The sequence below is a fragment of the Peromyscus eremicus genome, chromosome 2 (genome assembly GCF_949786415.1).
Source record: "Peromyscus eremicus chromosome 2, PerEre_H2_v1, whole genome shotgun sequence".
In the NCBI taxonomy this organism is placed as follows: domain Eukaryota; kingdom Metazoa; phylum Chordata; class Mammalia; order Rodentia; family Cricetidae; genus Peromyscus; species Peromyscus eremicus.
The window spans coordinates 136144181-136168660 of record NC_081417.1 but is presented as its reverse complement, the minus strand read 5'-3'; the positions used below and the strand labels follow the sequence as shown (position 1 = coordinate 136168660).

The 24480-nt window shown below is 44.7% G+C and overlaps 1 protein-coding gene across 1 annotated transcript in view; it reads right to left on the bottom strand.

Annotated features, from left to right (window-relative positions):
- Nucleotides 1-24480, bottom strand: part of Gnl2 (G protein nucleolar 2) — a 30990-nt gene that overhangs the window by 1167 nt on the left and 5343 nt on the right. The window contains exons 3-15 of the mRNA XM_059254942.1: nt 24204-24298; nt 22366-22505; nt 18660-18844; nt 13748-13814; nt 12800-12958; nt 12208-12321; nt 9999-10127; nt 8756-8860; nt 7851-8009; nt 7577-7690; nt 2372-2832; nt 1797-1876; nt 626-711 (exon numbers count right to left, since the gene is read on the bottom strand). Of these exons, the coding sequence (XP_059110925.1) occupies nt 626-711; nt 1797-1876; nt 2372-2832; nt 7577-7690; nt 7851-8009; nt 8756-8860; nt 9999-10127; nt 12208-12321; nt 12800-12958; nt 13748-13814; nt 18660-18844; nt 22366-22505; nt 24204-24298 (1894 nt within the window). The remainder of the gene's footprint in view (nt 1-625; nt 712-1796; nt 1877-2371; nt 2833-7576; nt 7691-7850; nt 8010-8755; nt 8861-9998; nt 10128-12207; nt 12322-12799; nt 12959-13747; nt 13815-18659; nt 18845-22365; nt 22506-24203; nt 24299-24480) is intronic.

Below are 24480 nucleotides of genomic sequence, written 5' to 3'. Positions count from 1 at the left end.
AATAATAAATAATTAATAAACAAGCCGAAGGGATGGCTCAGGGGTAAAGGTGTTTGCTGCCAAGCCTGACTAAAGCTCCATTCCCAGGACCTATGTGATGGAGAACAGACAAGTTGTCCTCTGATCTCCAGGTGCTCACCATGTCATGAGGTGCCTGCACACATGCACGCACACAAAATAAATGTAAAAAACAACCTCAAAATGAACTTCTATTGATTTTTGTTTTTTTCCCCTGTGAAGTTTCACTATGTAGCTCTGGCTGTCCAAGAACTCACTATGAAAGCCGGGATGACCTCAAACTCAGATATCCACCTGCCTCTGCTTCCCAATGCTGAGACTAAAGGCATGGTGGGCATGGTGGGGATGTGCCACCATGCCCGGCTGGACTTCTGCTGTCTATGCCCCGTCTCATTAAAAGAAGCAGAATACGGGGCTGGAGAGATGGCTCAGAGGTTAAGAGCACTAACTGCTCTTCCAGAGGTCCTGAGTTCAATTCCCAGCAACTACATGGTGGCTCACAACCATCCGTAATGGGATCTGGTGCCCTCTTCTGGCCTGTAGTCATATATGTTGTATACATAATAAATAAATAAATCTAAAAAAAAAAAAGAAGCAGAATACTTACTTCCTTACATGTCAGCATCCTCTGAGTTTTATTTGAAGGTTCTTCTTCCATCTGCGCACTCCGCTTCCTTCCCTTCTTGGTGGGCGCTGGATACAAATGATACATAAAACACAGAGGAGATTAAAAATAGACCATTTCAAAACCTGGAGGACTACCGTGGGTACAAGCCCTGTGTAAGGAGGCAGAGAGGAGCAGGGTCACAGCAGGAAGCCAGGGTCACAGTGGGGTCTGACTTACATCACTTAGGAACTATCAGTAAGTTTATGAAACATTTGTGGTGGTTTGAATGAGAATGGCCCCATGGGCTCATAATGTTTGAATACTTGGTCCCCAATTGGTGGAACAGCTTGGAAAAGGTGACAGGTGTCACAGAGGTGAACTCTGAGGTTAAAAAGCCTCCAGCCATCCTCAATGTGGTATCTGCTTCCTGTTTGTGGGATGGGATATGAATTCTCAGCTGTTGCTCCAGTAAGTGTCATGCCTGCCTGCCTGCTGCCATGGTCCCTTCCGTGATGGACTCCTATCCTCTGGAACTGTGAGCCCCAATTAAGCCCTTCATTCTATTAGTTGCTTTGGTCATGTGCCTTATCACAGCAAAACAGAAAAGTAACTAAGACAGACCTCCTGCCTCAATTTGTCCGCAGACTCTTCTCTTCTTCGACTGTGAAGTTATTAATGTGCACTTTGTTTTTGTTTGAGACAGGGTTTCTCGATGTTGCTGTGGCTGTCTTGGAACTAGCTCTGTAAACAAGGCTGGCCTGGAACTCACAGAGATCTGCTTGCCTCTACTTTCCAAGTGCTGGGATTAAAGGCATGCACCACCATTGCCTGGCAAAAATGAGGCTTTCTCTTTTTTTGTTTTTTTCGAGACAGGGTTTCTTTGTGTAACAGCTCTAGATACCATGGAACTCACTTTGTAGACTAGGCTGGCCTCGAACTCACAGAGATATGCTGCCCGAATGTTGGGATTAAAGGCATATACCACAACTGTCTGTAATAGGCACTTTTGAAAAGCAATTTTCCCTAGCTATCAACTTTTACCTTAACAAATGTGCAGATTTCAAGTGGAGAGTCCAATTTGCATGGTAAGTAGGATATGGAACCAGACACCTGGCATCTGCCTGGATGGAGGAAACGATCCTAAAGCTACAAAACAAAGAATCGACCTCACCTGCATCACTGACTTCTGTAGACTTTTTCTTCTCCTCTTCATATTTTGCAAAAACCTTTTCACTTAAGTCCTTGGATATTCTGAAAAGTAAAAGCAAAGTCACAAAGCTGCCCAGCACTCCCTTTAACTGCTCTAAGCAGGCTGCCTTGGAGAGATGCAATACTCTTGAAGAAAAGCAAATTCCACAATGTTTGGTCATTGATGGGTGACACAGTCAGTGCCCAGCAGTTTGTGCAGCTCCTGGCCTAAAATACTAGATCACCAAGGTCCTTGTACTTCAGGTGTCTGAAAATGTCAAATTACAGCTTGTTTTTTTTTAAACAAGATTGTTCACATTGGGATTGCAGCTAAGTGGTAGAGCACCTGCCTGGCAGACACAGGCCCTGGCTTCCACCCTGAGTACTTTAAAACTCTAATAGCAAAGCCAGTGTTCATGGCAAGTGGGAAAGGAACAGGTATGCTAATTAGGAAGAGGAAAGAAGAGAGAAGAAAGAAAAAGGAGGAAGGAAGGAGGAAGGGAGGAGAAGAAAGAAGAAGGAAGAAGACGAAGAGGATGACGACGAAGATGATCTTACCTAATGGCTGAGAACTTTTTAGCTTTGGCTTTATTTAGAAACTTCTGGTACTTGGCGATCTTTTCATCTAAGGCTCTAATCACAGCTTTGGTGTCTTTGTCTTTGGTGTCAGGTTCTTCCTGAGAGTCCTGGGAAGGCTCTTCCTCAGCATCCTCTCCTGGTATTTCCTGCTCCTGTTCCTCCTCTTCTGCAGAAAGGCTTTCCAGATCTTCCATGTCTGACAGCTCCACAGGAACCAGGTCATCCTCAGAAAACTGAGGCCCCACATTGATTTTGCCAAAGTTCTGGCGAACACGTGCGAGGATCTGTTGCATCTCTGAGTTTGAGTCCTGGCAACAGTCTGCTTCTGGTTCCTTTTCAGTGACAGAGTCTGACTTTTTAATGACGGCTTCCGAGATCTCTTCTTCTGGGTTGTTCTGGGTTGTTTCTGTGGGAACTTCCAATGGTGAGGAAGGTGGAAGCTAGTGAGGACAAAAGAGGCATGAGAAGGAGACAAGGGAACCAGAAGAGGAGCCCATGCTTTAGTTCCTACCCGGCTCTCAGGCGAGCAGTCCTCCTCTCAGATCTAAGCAAAGAAAGGAAGACCCTCACACTGGAACTGCATCGTCTATCTACTCTGAGCCAGCGTAACTCAACACCACAGGCCGTACTATAAAGGATCAAAGGGACAGAGCTGTGGTTCCAGAGGGAAGGTACCAAGCCGAGGAAACCAACTAACCAGTGAGTGTCCTCCTTGGGTATCAGGAACAGGGAGCAGAGGACGCACGTAAAAAAATGGAAGACACAAGTCCAAGGAAGTGGAAGCCAGGTTAAATGAGGACCAGGAAGTATAAGGAGAGATGTGAGGAGGCATCTTTTCAAAGAGTCCCAAGCCAAATTCCGAATGAGCACTGGGTCTAGAAACATTGAGATGACTGGCCTATTATAGGCATCCATATACAGACACACGTGCCAAGCTTTCCACAGCATTTCTCATGTGGATCATTTTATCTCTGTGACTAGACTCATATAATGAGTCTCCAAAGTCAAGAGTAGCTGGGTAAAACGCTAAACGAGTCCAGAATCCATGAAACAGAAGAAACTGTATAAAAGTTTGTACATTTTGAGCTGGCAAGTTGGCGCAGCAGGTAAAGCACTTGCTGTCCAACCTGACGACCTGAGTTCAATGCTCAGAACCCACACGGTAAAGGCAAGAACTAGCTCCCCAAAGCAGTTCTTAGATCTCCACATGTACACCATGGTACATGTGTGTACAAGCATGTGCATATAGGCATGCGCGCGCGCGCGCGCGCGCGCACACACACACTTTAAAAGTTTGTACATTTTGTAGTGAGGTGATTTCTAGATTTCTTTCTTTTTCTTTTGAGACAGGGTTTCTCTGTGTAGCCTTGGCTGTTGTAGAACTCTCTCTGTAGATCAAGCTGGTCTCAAACTCAGAAATCTACCTGCCTCTGCCTCCTGAGTGCTGAGATTAAAGGTATCTGGCAATTTCTAGCCTTCAGACCTTCAAGAAATTACTACTTCACCAACAGGAAAAGGAGGATGAACCAAAAAAAAAAAAAAAAAAAAAAAAGGACAAACACCAGTAGGGGATTGAGTTAGATCTCTGTAACTATCAGTTTTAAATAAGTTACATTGGTATGGATGCTTATCTATTGATACAAATTTAAAGTTATTTTTGTTATACTGTATATATGTTTTTTTCTGTTTAAGATAATTTTATATATTGATACAAATTCAAAATTATTTTGGTTACATTGTACGTAAGTTCCCACTTCTGTTTAAGACATTTCTGTATATTGATACAAATGTAGTTATTTTTGTTATACTGTGTATGTTTCTACTTCTGTTTAAGATAACTTTGCATATTGATACAAATTAAGGTTATTTTTGTCACTGTATATACTTTTCTACTTCCATTTAATGTATTTTTGTATAGTCACAATTTTAAGGTTATTGTCCTTATTCTGTACATCTGTTTGCACTTTTGTATAAGGTATTACCTATACAGCTTATTTATTTATATAATGTGAAATTTTAGTCCTTAAAGTTATATAGGTTTATAAAGAATTACAGGTTAGGGGCTGGAGATATGGCTCAGAGGTTAAGAACACCAACTGCTCTTCCACAGGTCCTGAGTTCAATTCCCAGCACCCACATGGTGTCTCATAACCATCTGTAATGAGATCTGGCACCCTCTTCTGTATACATAATAAATAAATAAATCTTAAAAAAAAAAATAAAAATAAAAATTAAAAAAAAGAATTACAGGTTAATAGTCACCCATATTTGTCAAAATTATAGGTATGTTAGTTAGGTTTTCTAGGTGTGCAGAGATATGTTCCAGATAGGTAATCTTCAAATACTTTAAAGAACTACAGGATATGGCATTTAAAATAGGTTTTTTTTTTGGTTTTGGTTTTGGTTTTGGTTTTGGTTTTGTTTTTTCAAGACAGGGTTTCTCTGTGTAGCTTTGCACCTTTCCTGGAACTCACTCTGTAGCCCAGGCTGGCCTTGTACTCACAGAGATCCACCTGCCTCTGCCTCCCAAGTGCTGGGATTAAAGGCATGTGCCACCACCACCTGGCTAAAATGTTTTAATAACTTAGAATGTTTCTGATGTGAGACACGTTTGCTCCTGGCAGCACCAATCTTCTCCAGAAAGGATGATGGGCACCAAAGACACTCCATATGGAGTTTGTTTTCCTTTTGGCAAAACTGGCCTATTGGGCAAGAAACTGACCTTGCCTTGAGTGCTGACAGGAAGTATGCTGTCCAATCTGGACAAGTAGGACACACAAAAAAGCAACTGTCAAACTTTGCCAAGACAGGGTAGGACAGTCCTTCATTTCCTGCTTCTGAAAAAGGTCTATCAGATAGGCTAGGCCTGCAGGCCAAAGATGGATGCCTCAATGTTGCAGAGGAACCTTGGGTGACTGTCCAGGCAGCCAGCTGTTTCTGTCATTTCTTACATTTTTTGGAAGTCGCTTGCTTGCACTTCCTGCTTACTCAGGTAATATTACTTTCCTTTTCAGGTCTTGGATGGGGTTGAAGACTAGATAGTTATAGTTATAATCCTCCTGAATGTTAGCTAAGAAACTTAGATTCTTCAGGGAAGGACAACTATTGGAGTAGTCACTATATATTTGCCAATTACCTATGGTCTGGACATCTACAATGTGTGTCTTACTCGATAATTGTTCTTGTTATATGTAGCACTTTGTTTAGGTTATTAACTTTTCTTCTGGATAATACTTATGTTCTTATTATAGAGTTGTATTATGTTAGAATTAGCTCCTCTTTTTTTTTTTTTTTTTTTTTTTTTTGTCTTTTCAAGACAGGGTTTCTCTGTGTAGTTTTGGTGCCTGTCCTGGATCTCACTCTGTAGACCAGCCTGGCCTGGAACTCACAGAGATCCACCTGTCTCTGCCTCCCGAGTGCTGGGATTAAAGGCATGTGCCACTACCGCCCAGCCAGATTAGCTCCTTCTTAATTAGACAAAAAGGGGGAAATGTTACAGGAATCCTGTCATTTGGTCCAATAGCCAATAAGTGGCTTAGCCCAAAGGGCAGAGTTTTTATTAGAGAGTATGTGACCTGAATATCCAAATAAAAAGCCTGGGTGGAAGCACTTGTCTTTGGAAGGTGGAGGAGGTGGCACCAGGCTATGGAACAAGTGGCTGCAGCTTGGTTCAGGGTCCCCATCCCTCACTGCAATGAAGAGGCGGCAGCAGCTGGACCTGCAGCAGTATGGCAGCTTCGTTCTGTCTTGTGAGTGTACTGCACTGATTTTGATTGTTAATAAATTGTAAAGTGACCCTGGACTTCCTTCAATACTAAGGTAACACCTCCTAGAAGCCCTCTCTAACCTCCACTTACAAGTCCTCCTCTGACTCCTTCAACACTCATCCTGGTTGAGCCCTCACAGTACCCACAACTCTCTGAGTACTTGGCTGTATTCAAGCATAAAGACCATGTTCTTGGTGCAGAGCTCCTAAACCTTCTGGATGCTTTTGAGGGATGTGTGTCTTCTGGTCTCCCTGAGGAACACCTTTCCAACACACTTGAATAAAGCTAGCTGGCTTCAGGTAGGACTAGTCACCACAAAGACTCTGTAACACTCATAGTTCCACCTCTAATCTCTGGGGAGAGAAGAGGGGCCAGAGACTGAGCTGAATCCCCTATAGCCACTGATTCCTCTACATAATGAGAAACACCTCCAGGATGGTAAAGACACTGATGGGCCCACCCAGCTCAAGAACACAAGGTGCTGCCTCTTCCTACCTGGCCTAGGCATGGCTTGCTTCCATTGGGCTCTTCTGACCGTTAGCCTCTGTAATGAACTAGCAATCACAGGTGAAGTATTTTCCTGAGTTGTGTTATTCCTCTAGCAAATCACACCCCACAGCCCCTGAATTTGTAGTTGGCTGAGTGTAACTGTGATGCTACAGCCCCATACCAGGCTGTGAGCCTCCAACTTGACTTGTGGGGTCTCCACTAATTCCAGAAGTTAAAATCAGAACCTCAATAGTCAGAGAACTGCAGAAGTGGAGTGGAAAAACAGCACATACTTGGCACCCACTGCATACATGTATATGCACTTACATACCTGAACTCCAACCCCCCCCCCCCCCCAAATCTAAGTTCATCAGAGAAGGGACCATCCTGATTCTCACTGAAGCCCTCTGGTACCCTAGAAACATGGAAGTCAAGTGTTAAGGTTGAGCCTTAGGCCAAGCCACTGTCAGGGTAAGATCCATGGGCAGCAGAGAGCTTCCTGTTCATGTCTCAGTGCAGTCCCTAAGCCCAAGGCCTCCTGGCCAGAAAGTCCCCACCTCTAGGGCTTCCATTCCCACGTGCTCTCAGCGTTCAAGGACTCCTATTCACTCCCTTGTTCCTGAGGCTGGGGCTGGTGTGCATAAAGGTTTCTTCAGGAATGAACTCTGGCAACACCTATGCTCCCACAGAAGACCGACATTTAACGCATAGTTATGTTTTCTTCCAGTCCCAAGGCTGGCATCTGCACTCACTGCTCTGTCTTTCTTCTGTTTTTGTTTCTAATGCTCCTCAAGTCTACCCAATGGCTCTCTGGAATGATACACACAGCAGAATGAAGATGATGTTCCACGAAGGGAGACAACCAAAAGTTACACCACAGCGAGGTCATGAGAACCCACTTTCCAGGCTGTGTTCACCCTGTTCTTACCTGGGGAGCTGTCGGAGGCTCCGCATTGGGCGGCTTGACAAAGAAAGGGATCCGACCTCTCTGCCAGTCGTTGAGAACCATCTTACCCACAGTCTGCAAGTCAGGCTCTCCGCCCTGAGAAGACAGGACAGACTCCAAGTTAAACCAAAAGACCAAGAGTACTTCCCAACGAGGGCCATTTCAGCCTTCCTGGCTGCTCATCACCAGCTGACACAGTTCCTGCTGCTCTCAGGACGGCAGGTCTGTGTCCCAATCACCAAAGCTACCGGCTCACCTTCAGTAACTTCCCAGTGCGGAAAGCTAGCTTCTCAAGAAAGTCCTCAGCACTCTCCCAGGAGTCAATTTTGTATGTTTTGCTGATGTATTCTGGCTTTGCTCGTTCAAGGACAGCACCAATGTGGTCTTGAGGAGCCTTAATTTTTTCAACTTGAACCTAGAGAGTAATAGAAATGCTCTGTTCAATTCTTCTGAACAGACAGGAAAACTCAGTAATCTTTATAAAGTGAAATGGATTTCAATATCACAGGGTGAGTGGGGCCTTGCTGGAGTCTGTGTCTGAGCTAGCTAGGCAGGAGCTAGGAGCACCACTGAGAGCTGACCACAGCCACGGAGCCCAGAGATCAACTCTAATCCTACTTTACCACAAACTGACTGTGGCCTCCACAGGCAGCTTTAAGTTGGAATGCTTTGTGTTTCCCACTGGCAGGAATGGTTAAAATGTCTGCAAACTGCCAACCCAGAACACAAAAAAGAATCCAAGAATTTCAGAAGGAAGGGGAGGAATGTGCCAAGGATGTATGCTCGAAGCATGGTTATGGTTAAGGGGAATCATTTAAAGTTTTCAGTCATATTCAGAAACAAGTGAGGAAATGACTGGGTTCCAAGATGACTCAATCCATAAACCCACAGAGATGAATTATCACTAAGCATAAACAAGCCCTGATTCCCTTTGGATCCCATGTGGAAACTACATACTATTGTAGGATGACACTGACCAGATAGCCCACAGCCCCTCGACCTCCTGAGGCAGGCTGAGTGGAAAGGAGTCTGTTCTGTTCAGTATCATGTTTCTGCGTCTGGCTAGACAGGCTGACCCCAGACTGCCTTCTGAATGAGGAGTAGCAAAGGCTCTTGGGGTTCCCCCAAAAGAAAACAGGATTGTTAAGACCAAATACTCACCACTCCTTTGAGCACTATGTCGGTCTCTGAGTCCTCAGAGGGGTAAACCACGCCAGGGCAGTCAATCAGGAATATACGACGCATCAAGGTAATATACTGCCAGACCTGCAGACAAAAAATTCTATGTGTTGCCAGAGTCAAATACTGGAAGCTTAACTTCACTAATCTGTGATGTTACAGTATTAAGCTAGAAAGGGAAGAAGGGAGGGCCGAAGAAAAGCAACCCGCTGACCAACAGGGCCAGATTCTATCCTTTACCTAAGCCACACGTGACATATTCCCACCAAGCACAAACTAGAACTCAATCACTAAGAGTCTAAGAATAAGGCAGAGGCAGGATTTCCATTCAGTATTGTGCAAAACCAGCAGTGAACCACTCTAAGTCTTAAAAGTGCTCAGAAGCACAGAGCTGTTAGCCTTTGCCACTGACTTCCAAATACCAGAATCTACCTGAAGACTAACTTTTCTGCCGGCGGCGGTGGTGGCATTCTCCTTTAATCCCAGCACTCGGGAGGCAGAGCCAGGTGCATCTCTGTGAGTTTGAGGCCAGCCTGGTCTACAGAGCGAGATCCAGAACAGGCATCAAAACTACACGGAGAAACCCTGTCCCGAAAAACCAAAAATAAATAAATAGGTAAGTTTTCTTTCCTTTTTAACCCAGACACCAAATATTCTTGGGTTGATTTTATCAAAGCAACAGGTTGGAGATGGGGCTGGAGAGATGGCTCTGTGGTTTGAAGCACTGGCTGCTCCTATAGATGACCCAGGGTCAGTTCCCAGCATCCACATGGCAGTTCACAACCATCAGTCACTCTAGTTCTAGGGGATCTGGTGCCCTCTCTGGCCTCTGTTGGCAAAAGACATGCACATAGTGAACATGTACACATGCAGGCCAAACACTTATACACATAAAAATAAATAAATCTTAAAAAAAAAAAAAGGCCAGAGTGGCAATTTACAGAAGGCTTAAATATGAAGGACAACATCAACCAAACCAAACCACAGCCACTTAGTAGCTAGCACACAAGGCACGCTCAGTCTTGAGAAGCAGACAAGGACTGGGTGCCAAGTTCACTACAGGACACTTCCCTAGCATGTATGTGATGTCCTGGGTTTGATCCCCAGTACTGTTAGAGAAAGAAAGAGGACAGGAGGAAGGGAAGGAGAGAGGGAAGGAAGACCTCCATATCTTGAACAGTCAAGTCTCCACAGAAATGAAACGCAGAGCAGAATCCATACGCACCTTTGTTTCTCCTGCAATGGGGGCCACATTGCAAACTTTTTTGGATCGTAATGTGTTTATCACAGAGCTCTTGCCTACATTTGGATAGCCAATGAACCCAACACTGATTTGTTTCTTGTCTGTGTGCAACTGTGGAAAAAAAAGAAAAGACAAGACAAGACTATCCATCACATACATACAGCCATAAAATCCCCTTGGGTCAGACTGTGTTACTTGGCTAATGGGAAGATTATTTACTAGAGTGCAGAGCACAACACAACTTGATGTGAAGCCTATACACAAGCCAGCTACACAGCCTGGGTAAGCCAGCCACATGTGCATTTACAGGTCATGAGTGAGCCATGTCCTAGGGCACCCAGATAAAGCAACCTTGCTTTCGGTTAACAGCATGGAGAGCAAAACTGGGAAGAGGTAGCTTGGGCACCTTGTATTCTCAGTGCATCACCAGCCATTGGAGAGACAACTTCAGGGAAGGAAACTCACAGATCCTCACCCCAGACATGCATGTCTGACCACAGTCCCATCCAACTCTAACCCAGACGGTGAAACCAGCCCTCTAGCACCCTGCTCCCCCAGAGCTCAATCTAGAAACTGGAAGACTCTCTTCTAGAGATACTCACAAACCCAAGGAAACTTCCCGTGTCCCTAATTAACAGTATTATCCTTCAGTGAAATCTGCCACCCAACAATCTAGCAGTCCCCACACCAAAAGAGACACCGAGAGTCTATCAAGGCTGTAGTGACTTTTGCTTTCAATCTGATACCAGTTTTATGTTGCCCGGGTCAGTTTCAAACTCCAGAGCTAAAGTGATTTTGCGGGGGGAGGGTCCCTGTCTTTGAGTAGCTGAGATTACTAGCTTGTGCCACTGTGCCCAACATAGTACTTGAAGGCAGACCACAGGCTGGGAGCAGCCAGGTCCCATAGGGAGAGAGCTGGCTGCAAAGTGGACTACCTACCTGCCTGCCCGATTACTCTCTCTATCAGGGGTCTGCCTGCCCAAATACTCTCTCTATCAGGGGTCTGCCCGCATATCAAACACACAAAGAAACAACCGAGAAAATCAGCAGGAGAGGAGACAAACACCTCTATCAGAGAGCTGCAGTGACAGGACCTGGGTGGACTGCTGGGAACGGCATTTCAGTCAGAACACTGTGATGAGCAAGTACAATCAGCCCAACACTGCTGTCCACAGTACAGAGGAAGCAGAGGGAGTGAAAGGTGTGTGCAGGGAACATGAACAGATGCCACCCAACTGTGCCCAGCGTCAGGAGACAACAGGATGCTGAGGTAGGAAAACCGCTGCAAATTCCAGGCCAGCCTTGGTTACACAGTGAATATGAAGCCAGCCTGGATCACACTGAGATCTGGTCTCAAAACACCACAAAATAAAACAGCCCTCCCCCATAAAACAAGGAGCTCGAGAGAGAAAGAGACAGTGAGCATGCACGAGCACTACTTCTAACTGAGCTTGTAGCTCAGTAGTAACAGGTATTTATTAGAATGTTCAAGGCTCTGGGTTCAATGCCTAGCTCGTGCGCGCACGCACACACACACACACACACACACACACACACACACACACACACAAACAAAACAAAACAAAAAACAAAGACACACCCAACAAAAAACTTAGCCCTAAATTTTTAAAGCAGGAAACATTTAATAAGTATGTAAAACTATGGGGAAGAGTTAAGGAAATAAAGAAATAAATCATAAGTATATTCTAACAGCATGTAGGAAATACCAGAAATGATTGCTGAGTCAAAAATTGCTTCTGGGAAATGAGGAAGGGTGGGACAGAAGTCTTTTGTTAGAGCCAGGCAGAAAGAGGGGGATCTGGTTCCAGGATGTCCCTGAAGTGATGGGGATTACAGAGTGTGAGGCTGGGCATATATCCTCTGGCAAAGGCTGAATCAGTAGGTGTCAGGGATATGGCAGAAAGAAGGGCAAAAGAGAAATGAGAAAACATTTCAGATTCCTCAGACTCCAGAGGGCCTGTGGGTTTTTATACCTTTAGAAATCAGTGAGAAGTAAAGTCAACAAGTTGTTTTGAGACAGATATCATTATGAAGTCCATACTGGCTTCAAACTTTTGATCCTCCTGCCTCAACCTCCCAGGTGCTGACCTGAAGTTAGCAACTTTGGACACACAAGCCAGCCCCTTATATAAACTCAGCTCCACAACTCCAGCAAAAGCAGCCTCCCTACCTTCCCAAACTGCCGCAGAAGCTGAATGAATGCTCCTTTTCCAAAGGGGTTAGTGAGACTCGCATGGAAAGCCAGGGTTGGGTAGTCCTGGGAAAGCACAGCAACCCATCGTTTCTAAAGGAGAAAAGAAAACATGCTGGTAAATTACAGCTTCTTTGTTTACAGTAGCCAGAAGACTCTGAGTTGGAATTACTGGATGGCTTCAAATAGTGTTGCCTAAGGGAGACACCAGCTGTAATTCTTTGAGATGTTCTTTCAAGTATGACAGTTAGTGCTTTGTCTTCCGTCTAATAACCGACTGCAAAACAATATTCCAAAAAAGCTATCATGACTGCTAACTGCAGTTAATGGAACACAATGGAGAAGCAGCTAGTGACGGGCAGCTGCCTCCACAGAGGGGACACAAAATCCTGCAGTTGTCCCCAGCAGAGGACAGAAGGTGTCTGCCACCATCAGTGCACACAATGCTAGTGACTACAATCCCAAGAGTGTGACCCTTCGATGCTGTGTTGAGAACCTACGCACTGATGTGCAGTCAAAGGTTTGTCCCAGTGGCCTCCACAGTGGGTTTTAGGTCATATGCTGAACTTACTGTTGCCCAAGTTGGAACAAGGTCACACTTATTGAGTACAAAAATGAGGTGTTTCCAGGGTTTTTCCTTTTTCAAGTAAGCTTCGATGTGAGGGGAACGAGTCCCCATTGGATCTCTAGCGTCAAGAACTTGAACTACGACATCAGATGAGTCTATCACCTGCAAATCGAAGAGGCAGAAACGGTTTGCTACAGCACATACAAAATGAAGGGGACATTGAAGGGAGCTCAAAGGAACAAAATGGCATTTAGAGGCAACTGCCAACAGTCTAGTGAGGAGAGTGGGTGTGTAGCATCCCGTCTCAATGTCCAATAATCAGAATTCCAAAGCTTTTCATTCCAAGAATATAGAAAACTTGTCAGATTTCAAAGCCACCAGATTCATAGGTACTAGATATTACGTATGGGTTTGTGTATTTTACAGAAAATTAAATCTGCCTAGTTTACCTTTATGGTACTAGTTTCCTATTGTGACTGTTTAATTACATGGCTATGTTTGGAACTCCTAATGATATTATTTCCCCACCAGACATAAAGCTCAGCCAGTTCAAAAGCAGCAGGCCAGCACTCAGGAGTATACAGAAAACTCTCCTTCCCTTCCCCATGGAGTTAGGCAGCTGGCTAAAGTAGGAATCCATCCCAGACACGTGCTCTCATTTACAGAATGAGATAGCGAGGAGGAATACCCTACAATTCTTACGCAACACTACCATGCCCATGGGGCATCACCCTAACAGGTGGTCTACACAAGACTCACAGGCAACACAGAACACATGTGCTCTTCCTTTCAAGCACCGTGGTAGCACGCGTGAGGCTCCATCAGTTCCTTCATGGAGTAAAGAGGATGAAGCCAGGAGCTGAGTGTTATGTCCTCTGAGAGTTTCAGTTGGCTACTGCCTCCAAGTTCATAAGGTCGGAGGAGCTGCTCAGTGAACGGCACGGGTCTTACCTTGTAGAGCTCTCCCCATATTCTCTTCGACTGCCCCTTCTTATATATCTCTTCTTGAGCTTCATTTCTAAGGAAGAAAGGACCAGAAATGAGCAACTGAAGCACTATCAAGATTAAAAGGAAACGACGGTGGTTCCCGCCTACAATCCCAGCACTCAAGAGCCAGTAGATGGAGCTCTGCGAGTTAAGACAGCCTGCTCTACACAGTTTAATTTCCAAGCCAGCAAGGACTATATAATAAGACTCTGTCTCAAGAATGAAAAGACACACACACACAAATGTATCAAAGGGAAGAATATTTGTTGTGTGGTATTTTGTTTGTGATCAGAGGATGGAGCTAGCCACTAGATAACCATAGAGGCCAGGCAGTGGTGGCACATACCTTTAATCCCAGCACTTGGAGAGGAGGAAGCAGGAAGATCAGGAGTTCAGGCCCACCCTGGGCTACACAAGACTGAACCAGTCTAAAAGAGAAACAGAGCCGGGCAGTGGTGGTGCACACCTTTACTCCCAGCACTAGGCTCTGCTTCTCTCTTTCAGCTTTCACCTTGACTCCGGGTTTTTACTGTTAAAACTAATTAGGATCATGCTTCAAATATCTAAGTGAATTTGCAAAGTTGGCTTTAAAAAGGAAGGACATTGCCGGGAGTGGTGGCCCACGCCTTTAATTCTAGCACCATGAAAAGCAGAGGCAGGCAGATCTCCGAGTTTCAGGCCAGCCAGGGTTACACAGTGAGACCCTGCATCAAAAAGTGGGGAGAGGTAGGGGGCTGGAGATGATGCAACAGTTAAGAGTGCTTACTGCTCTTGCCGAGGACCTAAGTTCATTTCCTAATACTCATATGGCTGGTTCACAACTGTCTGTTACTCTAGTACTGGAAGATCTGAAATCTTTTTCTGGCCTCTGCAGGCACTGTGCACATGTGGTCCATACACGCATGTGCCAGCAAAACACACTAAGATAATAAAATCAATCAATAAAAACAAAACAAACAACCTCCTCCAAACCCTAAACACACACACACATATACAAATAATTAAAAAATAATATAAATAAAAATTTAAAAGCACAAAAAGAATGCTACTAAAAAATAAGTAAAAGGAAGGACATTATGACACACTGCCACGACACTGATGAACCTTGAAGGTATCACGCCACATGAAATAAGCCAGACACAGAAGGAAAAACAGTACGGGGTTTCCTGCATCCATCCCTCGTCTTGTCAAACTAAGGTGATGGGACTCTTAGAGCGACAGTGCTGATGGCTGTGCGCCAATAAAAAACCAAGTACATAACAGGGAAAAAGGTGTGGCTGTCGTCAGCCATTGTCACCAAGAATTAAGAAGGGCACAGGCAGGACCTGTGTCACAATCCACGCTTCACGGCTCTCAAGAGAGGCACTTCTTTGGATAAAGTTTCTAATTGCTTACTTACTAGCCTCAAGGACATTTACTGAAGGAACAATAAACAAAAACAGTCTGTCTTCCCCAATTATCTGCTTTACCTTTTGAAGGAAGACGACAAATGACAACAAAGCCTGGCCAGTGGGACGGCTCAGTAAAGATGCCTGCTGCCAAGCCTGACAACCTGAGTTTGATCCCGGACCCCACATGATGGAAGGTAAACTGACTCTCACAAGTTGTCCTCTGACCACACATGTATACCGTGGCACATATGTATATGTACATACAAACAAATAATCATTAAATAAAATAGAAAAGAAGTTAGCACCCAGGAAGCAGAGGTAGGTGGATTTTTGTGAGTTCCAGGCTAGCCTGGTCTACAGAGCAAGTTCCAGGACAGGCAGGGCTACATAGAGAAACCCTGTCTTGAAAAAACAAACAAACAAAAAACCAAAAAAAAAAAAAAAAAAAAAAAAACAAATAAAAGGCAATATTGAAATATTGAGTGATAGATGGATTAGACTACCTTTGTAGAGAGAAAAGTTCAGGTTACAAAAGTTGATTGGTAAGCCAAAGAACTAGTTTAAAAGAATGATATATAATGATAACAAATGACTGATCCTGTTTTGGGGTCTAAATAGCCAACTGTTTCAGTGGCAGTATATGATTTCAAATATTTGGTGACAGTTTCAGCTGGTCATGAGCAGGAGAGTGAATGTACTCCTGGGAAACTACAGTAAAGGTGTGACTTCTGCAGTTGAGTAGACAGCAAGATGGATGTCTCTCAGAGTCATTGCTCTTGGAGAGTGGGGAGTGAGCTGGGCTTGATGGTGAGCAACTGTAATCCTAGTTCTTGGAAGGCAGACTCAGGCTGATCTCTGTGAATTCAAGTCCAGCCTGCTGGTCTACACAGTGAGACCCTGTTTATAAGAAAAAAAGAAAAGAGGAAGGAAGAAAAGAAGGAAGGGAGGGAGGGAGGAAGGAAGGAAGGAAGGAAGGAAGGAAGGAAGGAAGGAAGGAAGGAAGGAAGGCAGCCAGCCAGGTGATGGTGGCACACACCTTTAATCCCAGCACCTGGGAGGCAGCAGCAGGTGGATCTCTGTGAGTTCAAAGGCAGCTTGGTCTACATAGTGAATTCTAGGCCAGCCAAGGTTACATAGAGAGACCCTGTCTCAGCAAAACAAAACTAAGGAAGATTAATTTTGGGGCTGGAGAGACAGCTCAGAGGTTAAGAGTGTGTAGCACTCCTGCACAAGACCCAAGTTCATTCGGTTCCCAGAACCTATGTTGAGTGGCTCTCACATCTGCCTGTAATTCCTGATCCAGGGGGCCCAATGCTCTCTCTGGCCTTCTCGGGCACCTGTACTCACATACCATCTCTAACACACATACACATAATTAAAAATAAAATAAATCATTAAAAAAAAGCTCAAATAGAGGGTTAAGTGATGGCTTACCAGTAAAGTGCTTACCATGCAAGCATGGAGGATCTGAGTTCAGATCCCCAGAAAACATGTAAAAAGCTGGGCATGGTGGGGTGTGCCTATAACCTCAGCACAGGGGAATCATAGACAGGAAGATCCCTGGAGCTTGCTAGCCAGCTAGTCTAAGCAATCAGCAAGCTCCAAGTACAAGAGATACTGTCTCAAAACAAACAAACAAACAACAACAAAAAAACAAACAAAGTGGAGAGCAATTGAAGAAGACACCTAGAGGCTGGAAGGATGGTTCAGAGATTAAGAGCATTGGCTGCTCTTCCAGAGGACACAGGTTCAATTCCTAGTATCCACATGGCAGCTCACAACTATCTTTAAACTTTAGTTCCAGGGGATCCAATGCCCTCTTCCGGCCTCTATGGGTGCCAAGCACACATCTGGTACAGACATACAGGCATGCAAAATACCCATACACGGTAAAAAACATTTTTTTTTTGAAGGCTGACCTCTCTTCATATGCACACGTACACCTCCTCCACATGAACACAAACACGCAAACATTCACATGATTCTAAAAATAAACAAACATGCTACTTCTTTCTGTTCGGTCTCAAGTGATAAGAGCTCTCATCTCCAGCGAGATGGGGTGGCATTAGCAATGAGGTAACACCTCTGTGGTCTTCAGTCCACACGTTTCTGTAAGACAGTCAAACCTGCCTGCACGTTGTTAACTGAATGTGGGAGAACAGGAGTTCCAGCACTGCCCAAGAGAAGCTAAGCCTTTCTGCAGGACAGGGTAGCAGCTGCCTATCCAAAGGAGGCAGACCCTTTGGTTGGGTATCATGACTTGCCTCTTAGTAATCCTTTCTTGTTTTTGTTTGTTTGTTTGTTTTGTGAGATAGGGTCTCACTATATAGCTCTGACTGTTCTGGAACTCATTATACAGGCCAGACAGCCTCAAACTCACAGAGATCCACCTGCCTCTGCCTCCCAGGTACTGGGATTAAAAGTATACGACACCGCCCAGCTTGCCTCTCAGTAATCCTTGAGGATGAGGAAGATTCAGTGATAGTGATAAACACAGGAAAACCTACAAATAGTACAACTATCCAATAGCAAAGCTCACCACAATGAAAGTCTACTGAAAAAGATATATTTGTAAATACAAAATTACTATAGCTAGGTGTGGTGGCACATGCCTTTAAGCCTAGCACTTAGGAGGCAGAGACTGGAGGATATCTGTGAGTTTGAGGCTATATAATAACTCTACATAGCGAGTTCCAGGCTAGCCAGAGCTCAATAGTAGACCCTATCTCACAAAAGAGGGGTCGCAGGGAATCCCTACTGGCAATCTGTCATCTTCAGCATATGAATCCCCATGAGAATGAAGAAAGCTTATGATCCTTCCTCTCCCTTTCTAACATTATAAAATGAAACTAAAACAACTACCTACACAAAGTAGGACACACACATATGAAAATGCCATAATGAAAACTATTCCTCTGTGTAATCATTTAAAAAAGAAGCTGAGGGCGGCAAGATGGCTTGCTCTAAGCCCAACAACCTGAGTCAGATCCCAGGACCCATGTAGGAGAAGGGGGGAATCAACTCCTCTGACCTCCATATAAGCACGGTGGCCCTCATGTACCTACACATATATAGACACAAAATAAAATGATACAAATTTTAACAGACAACCAACCCCATAACCTTTATGCAGGTTCATCACTCTTTCATATTGTCTTTGGAGGGTCATAGAAAAAGATCAACCATAAACCGCAGTGGTCTAGAGACCCAGGAAGCCAGTGTCAATTTCCGACTTAACTACATTCTGTAATTTTCGAATGACAGTGTACACCACTGACACACGGAAGAAGAAAACATTACTCCCTTTTCTTTAGGAATGAAGAGAGGTGTGCGGTAATGAAGCCATGTGGAATTATTTTTGGTCTGTCCTCCATTGCACTGATGCCTTGAGTCTGAGCGCAATCACTATGCCCCACATCAGCACAAAGGACTCAGAGAGAACATTCTGTAGCACAGCAGCAAAGATGAGAACCTCAGATGCGTACCTTACACCAGTGTCCTCCGTCACCAAATCACGGTCCTTGCCCTGGTCATAGCTCTCAGTGGACATTTCAGCGTTTTCCAGAAGGGACTGCATATCACTTGCAAACAAGTTTGGCCGCTTTCTCTGTGACTTTGGGCCAAATGTACTTTCAAAACTTTCGGTATCAAGAATGTGGACCTTTGCATTCTAAAGAAAGGAGAAGTGTAGGTAAGACTTAGGAAAGGAAAACACTGAGGCAAAGCAAAAAAGCTAAAACCACCTGGGGAAAGGTGTCTGTACTTATTTTTTCCAGACCACATCAAACCCACGAGAGCACAAACCGAGGCTGGTTTCACAGCTGCAATGCATGTTTAAACTGCACAGGGCTTCTTCTGTTCTGCAACACTAGAGCTTCACTGCAGGAATCTCAAGGTAATACAGACACCAAGTATGACCAGCCATGTGAGACTTGCCAAAGTCTGCTTTCCTTCACTCATCATAGATTCCAGTCAAATGGAATCAGGACTACAAGGATGCAAATTAACTTATCTTTTCTGACCCTTCTTGGGAGCTTTCAAACAAAGTGCATAAAATTTGCCAAATTCACAGGTTTTGTCAAGGACAATCAGTCAAATGTGTGTGTTTTTTTCTTTTTTAAACCAACTGTAAATGCCAACTTTTTCTTGGAAGTTAATTTCTCTCATGGCTAAAAGGAATTGCTTGTTTTATAAGATGCATTTTAGTTTCAGATAACATTCTCCCTAATTTAGGTAACGTTTTTATTAAATGCACATGGAAACTCTTCAGATGAAAAACATCTAGCAAAAGTCCAAAATAATAGGTTAGATGTGATAAAGGAACCTGATACTAACTAGAACTTGATGCGCCTGTAAAGGAGTTACAGGCATAGGAATTCTTGAAGCAAGATAAAAGTCAAAGTTTGAGTTAGGATCTACCACGTAACAGAATGTTAAGAGTCTGCAGAGACTCCTTTAAAACAAAACAAAACAAAACAAAAACCACACCTTCCTCCCCTTAAGCACAGAGCCCTGGGTAAGTACTAGCTAGGAAAGCCATGAGTGATGGGGCAGCCTCATGCCTTCCCAATGTCCACTGCTCCTCCAACTTCCTCAGGTTTTTAAGGTATCAAGTGGTCATCATTTACTTGGACTCACTACGGTCTTAGTTCACTTTCCCTTGCTATTGTCTAACTGGGGGAACATCCACAAGGAAAACAGCATTTTCTGTGGCACTGAGTTCTGAAGTCAATAAGTATGCCTGGGCTGAGGAGATGGCTCAGTGAAGGCCAGTTTATCCCCGAAAGGCGTGTAAGACATACATAAAAAGAGGCAGTGAAGCCGGGTTGGTTGCGCACGCCTTTAATCCCAGCACTTGGGAGGCAGAGGCAGGCAGATCTCTGTGAGTTCGAGGCCAGCCTGGTCTACAAAGCGAGTTCCAGGAAAGGCACAAAGCTAAGCTACACAGAGAAACCCTGTCTTGAAAAACAAACAAACAAACAAACAAAAAAAAAAAGAGGCAGTGGTGTGAATCTATAATATCCCAGGGAGATGGCAGGTGAGCACGTGACTTGCCTGGGAAGTCTGCAGGTCAGCTGGCCTAGAGTACACAGTACAGAGAAACAAGAGAGACCCCGCTTCAGCAAGGCTGAATGCAAGTGAGACTCCATTTCTAAAAGTTGCCTCACGGCACATGCGCAAGTACACACAACACACACAAAATCAATCTGTCAAGTTTACAAATCACTATGAGAGAAAATTACCCTTGGAAATCTCAGAACTGGGCTGGAGAGATGGCTCAGTAATTAAGAACACATACTACTCTTCCAGAGGACCCGAGTTCAATTTCCAGCACCCATATCATGTGGCTCAGAACTCCAATTCCAAGGGATCTGACACCTCTTAGCCTCAGAGGGCGCGCGCGCACGCGCGCACACACACACACACACACACACACACACACACACTTATCAAATCTTTAAATCTCATAACCTATGAAGCACATGGTTTTGAACCTATAAGCTTACTATCATACTACACACAGTGTACATGCAAAGTTAGTTAACTACTTTGACTACATTGCTACAGAAATATATCTAACACACAGAACTGAATGTGCAAAAGTTAAAATGTATCTGATTTGACTTCCCTGTGCAGAACCATTTCAGAACTGGACTCCATACCATGCCACAGCCACCAGATTCAAATAGGAAGGTTTTTCAAAGACAAAGCAGAAAGCCCACCAATTATTCTGAATATTTTCCTGTATTAAAACACAAGCTAGGCTGAGTGGTGGTGTCACACACCTTTAATCCTAGCACTTGGGAGGTAGAGGCAGGCAGATCTCTGTGAGTTCAAGGGCAGCCTGGTCTACAGAGTGAGTTCCAGGACAGCCAGGGCTACACAAAGAATCCCTGCCTTGAAAAACAACAACAAAAACAAAAATCCAACAACAACAACCCAAGCTGACTCCTGTGACTGGAGGTTCCTTCACTCCACACATCAGATGGCTGAGCTAGGAACAACTGGGAGAGGCAACAAAGCAATAAATCCACAATAGAGGAGCCTCTGTTCTTCCCAGAAAGGCATGCAATAGTCGGTCAGAGGATGGCTTTAGGGAGAAGAGACAAAGGGAAGAAGGGAAATGAGCAACTTGTCTGTGGTTCAGGAATGACGCTCATGCTTCCCTGAAAGGAAACAGCCACTGCACTAATAGGTGCCGTCCTTCTATCCGTCATAAAACAGGACATAATTGACAAAACCTGAGGCAATAGGCAGCTTTGCTTTTGATTTCTGTTCTCTAAGTAAACACTTTTCTTTGAACTGTTTAATCCTTGTATATTTGTCAGTGTCTCCTCCCCTCCTCAGACTGGCACTGAAGCCCGGCACTGGGACTTCTGGGAATTCTTCAATGCAAGTTAAAAACGTGCAGGCAGACATTAGGGCACGTCTTTACTCCGTGTGAACGCTTTCCACTCTAGCGAGCCTCAGTCCCCACTGCACTGCACACTCCAGCCATCAACAACCTGAACAGCATCCTCTCCTTCGGCTCACAACCTCCAAGCATTTCCCAGAGCCTGGGGTAATACAACACTGAAGGCTCCTTCCATCTCAACCTTCACTCTCCTCCCCGGGGGCTTCCTAGCCAGTCTGGCCTACTTAATAGGTTCCAGCCAGTGAGAGAGCCTGCCTCAAAAAGAAAAGAAGGGAAGGTAGACAGTGCCTGGAGAAGGACAGCGAGGCTGTCCTCCAGTCTTCACACACACACACACACACACACACACACACACACACACACACACGACACAGAAATGACATTCTGAAGAGCTATCATCTCTTCAGCCTTAATAGGCAGATAGGCAGAGTGCTGCATGCTTACTGGGCCCAGCATGCACAGGTGCTTCAGCTGTATCCAAACACGAACAGGAAAGTTCTCTTTACATTAGGGAAGTTATGGATCATGGAGAAAGCCAACTAAGGACAGAGGAGGGGAGGAGTGAAGATTAAAACTCAGGTCTCACTGCAAAGCTTTGTTGGATCCACACAGTGCTGCACCTCCTGAGCCAAACTCAATTCATACAAAGGGTGACAGAGGAGAGAACCAAGTCTCGTAAAACTCCCACTGCTACTTACTAGAGCCAAAGACAAACAGTGGTATCTGCCCAAAGCTGGCCCACAGAACCCTACCACCAACACGGCGCTTCCCCTTACATGAGGCTGGATTCGATCATGCAGAAGAGACATGGGTAACTTGCTTTGTTTCATGACAACTTTGTATGGGTCCTTCATCACTTTATCCATTTCCTCTTGAAACTTCTGTAATGATGCCTGCTTGATCACACGAGTGTTTCCTATTTCACAGATAAAGAACATTGCCATTCAATAAGGGACTGGTTGTGTAATGATGCCTGCTTGATCTCGAGAGTGTTTCCTATTTCACAGATAAAGAACATTGCCATTCATTGAGGGACTGGTTTTGCTTCTGCACTCATCTTCTCACTGACGGGGGAAGGCAAGGTCATTCTCCACTCCCTAAGTGCCTGCACATCCATCTACTCCCTGTAACTCTGCAAACTTAGGAAAAGGGGGACACGTGCCTCTCTTGCACTCACACACTAGGATTCACCCACCAACTCAGACACATAATGGGTTTCAACAGTTTTCCGAGCCCAACTTCCTGATTAGATGAAACAAAAAATTAAACATCACTGAATAGAACTGAGATTTGACAAATGTCTTAGTTCCTGCCAGTCCTAGCAAAGAAACATGGCACCAATCACAGCTGATCATTCAGAGAGGGAAGCCCAAAACTCAGAGTTAAGAGGGCTTGGATGGACTCCTAAGGTCTTCAGGACACCTCTAAGAAGACAACTGCACCTGCGAACGTCAGACTTCTGATGCTAAGAAAGCATTCAAGTCAACAAGAGCACGTGCCGACACAGCGTCAAGGACATACACCCACTACTTGCCAGGCACGATGCTAAGCACTGCACACACATGGATTTCTTTTCAATTTTACTTACGACAGGGAGCACCATAGCTCTTGTGTGGAGATTAGAGGACAACTTGCTGGAGTTACCTCCTTTCCTCCTCCCACTATGTGGGTTCCAGAGACAAAACTCAAGTAAGCCAGCTTTGAGCGTAACCATCTTTACCACTGAGCTAACTATCTCACTGGTCATCTTTTTTTTGGAGACAAGGTTTCATACAGTTCAGGCTAGCCTTGAATTTCTGATTCTCCTGCCTCCATCTCCCAAGCGTTAGGAGTATAGGTGTGCCCCACCACGACCATCTTGAAACTATACCATTCTTATTCCCATTTTAGAAATTAGGAAATTAAGGGACAGAGCCTTAATAACTTGCCTCTAGCCACATATACAACTTGCTTCCAAATTCAGATACTCTAGGCCTAGAGTCCCAGCTCCTTCCCTCTGTGACTGGAGAAACTCTCTTCACTCCTGCAAGGACCAATAAACATCCAAAAAAAAAAGGACATCCAACCAGCTGCAAGGTAAAGGGACCAGAGCACCTGCATGGCCACTTCTCATACAACCATCTCTGCAGCCAACTAGAAATGAAGAGGTAAACAGTCCAAGGTCTACAGATGCTTTTATGAGGAAGGTCCTGTCTGCCTCTGTGGACACGATGGCTCACTTCCAACTAAGAATGAGCTCTCTTCCAAAGGAACAGTGTGAGGAGCCCACCACTTTTGCAGCCCCTCTCTTTCCCCCTGTGGGTACTTTGTATTTCCTTTTCATAACCCTTGACAGTCTCACTCACTAAAACCTTCTTTTGGACATGTCAACATCTGAGTCTTCCCATTCAACATACATGTGCAGAGAAGATACAGGATGCCAGGCGGTGGTGGTGGCGCACGCCTTTAATCCCAGCACTCGGGAGGCAGAGGCAGGCGGATCTTTGTGAGATCGAGGCCAGCCTGGGCTACAGAGTGAGTTCCAGGACAGGCTTCAAAGCTACACCCTGTCTCGAAAAACCAAAAAAAAAAAAAAAAAAAAAAGAAGAAGAAGAAGATATAAGATGATACTCACCAAACCATTTGATATTCGGCTCTACTCGCGCCACTGTGCCAGAAGCCACAGTTGACTGATACTGCAGCGGCTTAATCACTTTACCACGACTGTTCCTGAGTTGAGGAAATAACAGATTTGGGTTGACGACAGAAGAAAGGCAGCAACAGCCCAGGCTGCGTACAGAGCATGCTTTCCATCAAAAGGACTTTGGGGGATTTAAGATGATCATGAAATACAGACTTCAGTAAACAAAAAGTCCTTCTACATTTGAAACAGATTGCCCAAAAGCCGTTTA